Source organism: Pygoscelis adeliae, unplaced genomic scaffold (genome assembly GCF_000699105.1).
Source record: "Pygoscelis adeliae isolate BGI_AS28 unplaced genomic scaffold, ASM69910v1 Scaffold135, whole genome shotgun sequence".
In the NCBI taxonomy this organism is placed as follows: Eukaryota; Metazoa; Chordata; class Aves; order Sphenisciformes; family Spheniscidae; genus Pygoscelis; species Pygoscelis adeliae.
In genome coordinates, this window is record NW_008824908.1 from 1,919,039 (window position 1) to 1,923,728 (window position 4,690).

A 4,690-nucleotide genomic window follows, 5' to 3' on the forward strand; every position below is an offset into this window, starting at 1 on the left:
TCAGAAATACTCCTGGTTTGTTGACCTTCTGGATATGCTGCAAAGCCCATCTGTTTGAGTGACTGTTGGTAGAGGGCTGCTGCAAGTGAGGGGGTTGGCTTGCAAGTGAAGGAGGTAGTAGTACGCAAGTTGATGTGTATGTCCCACCCATGTGTGGCATGGAGGAGATGGAAGATGTGCTCAAGTTTTAAGTTATTCTGTATAACTCCTTTTTTATATCTTCAGATCTTTATCAAAAGCAGTTTGAACTTTGATTGCATTCCCTTCAGTCTCTTAGCCCACAGAGTAAATAAATAATAAAATAACCTGCTTTAAAAGATAACAAATTAGCCAGATAGGCATTGTTTAAAACTGTGAAGAGTCAGTTACTGCTCTGCAGTAGGATAGGCCACTTCTGTCGAGTAATCCCTTGACATTTTTAAGTCTCTGAATGTGCTGTTGATACAGGAGAAAACAGGAGTCTTTCTTCCTCTCTCTTCTTGCAGAGATTTTGCACAGAAACTAGCCAGTGCCCTAGCCCATAATCCCAACTCAGGACTCCATACGATCAACCTTGCTAGCAATCCACTTGAAGATAGAGGTACTGTAACATTTATATTTTTCTCTTTCTACAAATGTAATAGGAGGATTACTGCTGCTCTGTTCAGCTTTGCCTGAATAATAGGTTATTGTTCTGTGTGTAATGCTATTGTAAACACCTGTTGTTCACAAATGACTGAGAATCGCTGTTCTTTTTTGATTTATACATATCTATTAGCTTGTGGAGAGAGATTTAAATGTCTTCAACCAACCATGGATTTAATAAGATTTCATTGCATTTTCATAGGAGTTTCTTTTAAAGGAAGATAGAACACAGTGACTGTTTAGGAGTAGAGAGTAAATAAAGTGGTGTGCATTTTTAAAGGCCATGTAATCAGTTGAAAGATGAAGCGTGAGGCAACTTTGTTGCTTGGATTATATTTTCCTGATGGTTTTGTGGTTTTATTTCAGCCATAATTCTGTACTTATTTTCAGTATTGAGACTATTCCTTTTTTCAGCTTTGTGCTAGTCTGTCGTGTTGCCAGTACTTGGTGATGTTCAGTAATACTGGCTACTTGGTGATGTTCAGTAATACTGGCATAACTGGCATCCTTCCGGAGCAAAGTGCTGTTGACTCCACAAGATGGAAAATCAAGCTGAATAGCTCAGCTTTTCTCAGACGAGGCACCGCTAGGCATGATTTCAGTACATATCAAGTCAAGCCGTTCCCCCCCTTTGTCTACTCTCTTTTCACCCAAGAGGCATTTATTTTTAAAATAAGGTTACATTCTTTCAGTCTGGAGTTGACCCTTCAGCGCTGCCCATGTGAGATTTCCATTTGCTTCACTTAATGCATTCCAGGCACACAGTGTTCTGGGATCCGACTATCTTGTGCTCCTGTTGGGCTGGAAGAAAAATAAGAATTTTATACAGTGAACCTTTTTTTATTTGGTTTGTTTTGGGGAAATTTTCCAGTTTCTTTGCTGTCATGATTCAAAATGGAAAAAACTGTTCATATTGATTACAACCTGACTGACTCAGAATGTTAACACAGAGTTTTGTATAGGTGTTTCTCCTTTCCTGCTGTTTCAGTGAGGAAAAAAAGATGGGAAGGGTTTTTTCCTTTCTTCTTTTGTATCTCTTTTCCTTTTGACTAGAAACAAGTATGAAAATATTTTTGTTTTTAACCTATTCAGAGTAGTTTTTTTATTTAAAATTGTTCACATGAATTGCTTTAACTCTTCTGATTACCTCTTGCCTGCTGATTACTGCTTGGCCTCCTTAAGAGTCCATATCATGTGAAAGCCAATGTTTTGCTGAAGAATATTATTATTACAATGTGCAGTAGGCCTAACTGCATTGTACAAAAATTTCTGTTGTAAGTTGGAAAAAAGGCTGTCACACTATTGATTCTGCTTTTGACGAAGTGTATTTAGATTGTGTTATGTGAAAGGTTTTTTTAAAAGGAACTAATTTTTCTTGAAAGCACAACAAATGACCAGAGTGTTTGGTAGATATTCTACAGTGCAGGGGATTTTTTTTTTTTTTAAACATATCAGTGTGGGTACTTTCTTTGCAACAAACCTATAGATTCAAACCATTCTGCAGTATCCACGTACAAGATACAAATGAAATGCAGAAACTACAACTTGGAGAAATTAGTAGGATTTTTTCATTATGTCAGTTTCTCCTATCACGTATGCAATTAAGATTTGACCTTTTCATTAGAGAATTAGGTAAGTTATATGAGTACTTAAAGAGAAATTAACTATAATTGCAATGTGCAAATATTGCAGCGTTTCAGTTTAAGAAAGATTTATGTGTTGTGTGATCTGATATTCACTGAGTGCAAGGTAGATTTGACTTCATTAAACTGAAGGGGCAGCAAGCATTTCACAAGTAAAAGCTGGCATAGTGGAGATTCATGTAAGCATATGGATTTCAGAAAATATCTCTTGAAAAATCAGCTGCAGGAACTGGAAGTTCAACCAGATTATTTTGCAATTATAAGGGAAGTAAAACAGTTGTGCAAATTATGGGGAAGAACATATCGTTGTGCCTTGTTTGAACAAAAAACCACCCTAAGCTATTACATATTATTGAGTACCAATAAGTAAAGGCATTGTATTATTACATTAATGCAACTGTCTGTATTCCAATAACATGGGAAGTGTGTTTAGTTTAACTAAGGCATAGGACCTGGCTTCAGTTCAAACCCAGAGCAGTGTTTATATGAAGAGATTTACATTGAGACCAGTCTCTTAATTTGTGATTGGCTTTCCCTTTATGGTACTGTCAATACTTGTGAGACTAACACCTGGAAAGTTTATTATCAATCTTGGCTTTAAAATCTAGCCATGCTAAAGTGATGGGAGTTTTGCTTTTGGCTCTACTAGGATCAGAATTTAATCTCATATTTTGTTAAAAATAATGCAAAACAAACATACTGAAGCCTAGAAATACTCAAATTCAAAACCGTGTGCCTGGATGCAGTTGATTCTACTTCTGCCATTAAAGCTCTCATCTCTTGTTACGAGGTTAGCAAAAATGGGTGGGTTAAAGAGTGTTCAAGGGGCTGGGTGACCAGAAGCACTTTTTCTTTTCTGCACCTGATTCCTGTATCTTATAGCTGGGGGTGGATCCTTAACCCCCAGTGCTGGTCAGATGTTAAAATTGTTCAGCTTGGCTAGAGTAAACATATGTACGTGACATACTAGCAGACTGTTTCATGTCTGCATATGTGGAGAAGGGTATCAGCTTTTTCATTTACTGTGTTTTGAAACAAGTAAAAGGCTTTACCCCCTTTCTCTCTGCCCTTTTCTCTCCGAGTGAGTTGCTGTAGAGGACTATATTTCACACCTCAGGTTAAGCCCGGAGTTTCTGTGTTGATTTATTCCTCTAATAAATATTTCATGGATTGGTTCCATTGTTATTTAGGATGTGCCCTCTTAATCAAATTTCAATCTTTTGCTTAAATGGGGGGATTAAATTTATGGAGTGTGGAACTTGGATACACTGAGAAAGTGCTTTAATGAAAAGTGCCTTTTTTTTTTTTCTTTTGTTGGTTTTGTGATGAGGTAGTCCAGTCTGTGTCAGCATCTTAATAGGTTTTTACTGTTTGGGATCACAAACGGTTGTAGCATTTCCAAGCCTGTGTCCTGGCTGGTAACCTGCAGACTACTGTAAGGGAATTAAGTGGCCATTGCGACTTGATGGAGGTTTCAGACTCCTAGGGTTTACCTCAGAAAAAGAGGGCAGTGTTAGCTAACGTGGGTGTCTCTCTTGACAGCCCTTCCTTTTAAAAGAAAATAAAAATAGTTTGGAGTTTCACATGAATTACCATTGTTGGGTTTTATTTTGTGGTTCTTTTTTTTTTTATGTTGTGGGTTTTTTTTTGGTTGAGCTGTAAAGCTTCCAGATTTCCCAAGTGCTGACTGTTTGACATGTGTAGTATCTTCCCTTTGACTCCTTCTCAAAAGTATTTGTGCATTATGGAGTTTTTAAACTAATTAAGGTGGCTCACTGATCATTAGCAGCAAAGTTCCCTATCTGTTCAGTGGTTAGCAAAGAAGGGGCCTTGACTACATCAGTCATTTCAAAGATTTATGGTCATAAAAAGACAGGGTCATTTTGGGCCCACCCCCACAGTGAATGCAGTTCCTCCTGTAGTTCCACCAGTGCCGTTTGGCCCTGGTGTGATTGCTGGGAAAACCTGAGATCACACAGTTAACCTGAAAACATCCATTTGCTCTTTGCTCCCCCAACAGGTGTGTCATCTCTGAGCATCCAGTTCGCCAAACTTCCAAAGGGACTGAAACATTTAAATTTATCTAAAACCTCCTTGTCACCTAAAGGTATGTTTTATAAGTATGCCTCTTTTTCTGTTCTAAAAGTTTCAGGCTTCCATCCTAATAATACCTTTTGTTACCAGATTATAAAGTAATTAATTCTGTAAATGATTTACATGTGTGTTCTCAAAAGCGCAGCTGTTTTTTTGCAGTCCTGGGTTGCTGAACCATGGGCTGGGTTCTGCGTCCCCTTCAGTGCTTTGAAAAACTCTTACTCACTTCTGTAAGCTTTGGGCTTGAACCTGTATTGTAAAGAAAGACTGAATTTAGAATTTGCATAAATGATATGTTTCATATGTGCTTCAAAAAGGTGTCTGAAGTC

General features: G+C 37.7%; 1 protein-coding gene across 1 annotated transcript in view; it reads left to right on the forward strand.

The window, feature by feature from the left end:
• Positions 1-4,690, forward strand: part of LRRC16A (leucine rich repeat containing 16A) — a 222,900-nt gene that overhangs the window by 126,249 nt on the left and 91,961 nt on the right. The window contains exons 11-12 of the mRNA XM_009324940.1: positions 486-580; positions 4,288-4,374. Of these exons, the coding sequence (XP_009323215.1) occupies positions 486-580; positions 4,288-4,374 (182 nt within the window). The remainder of the gene's footprint in view (positions 1-485; positions 581-4,287; positions 4,375-4,690) is intronic.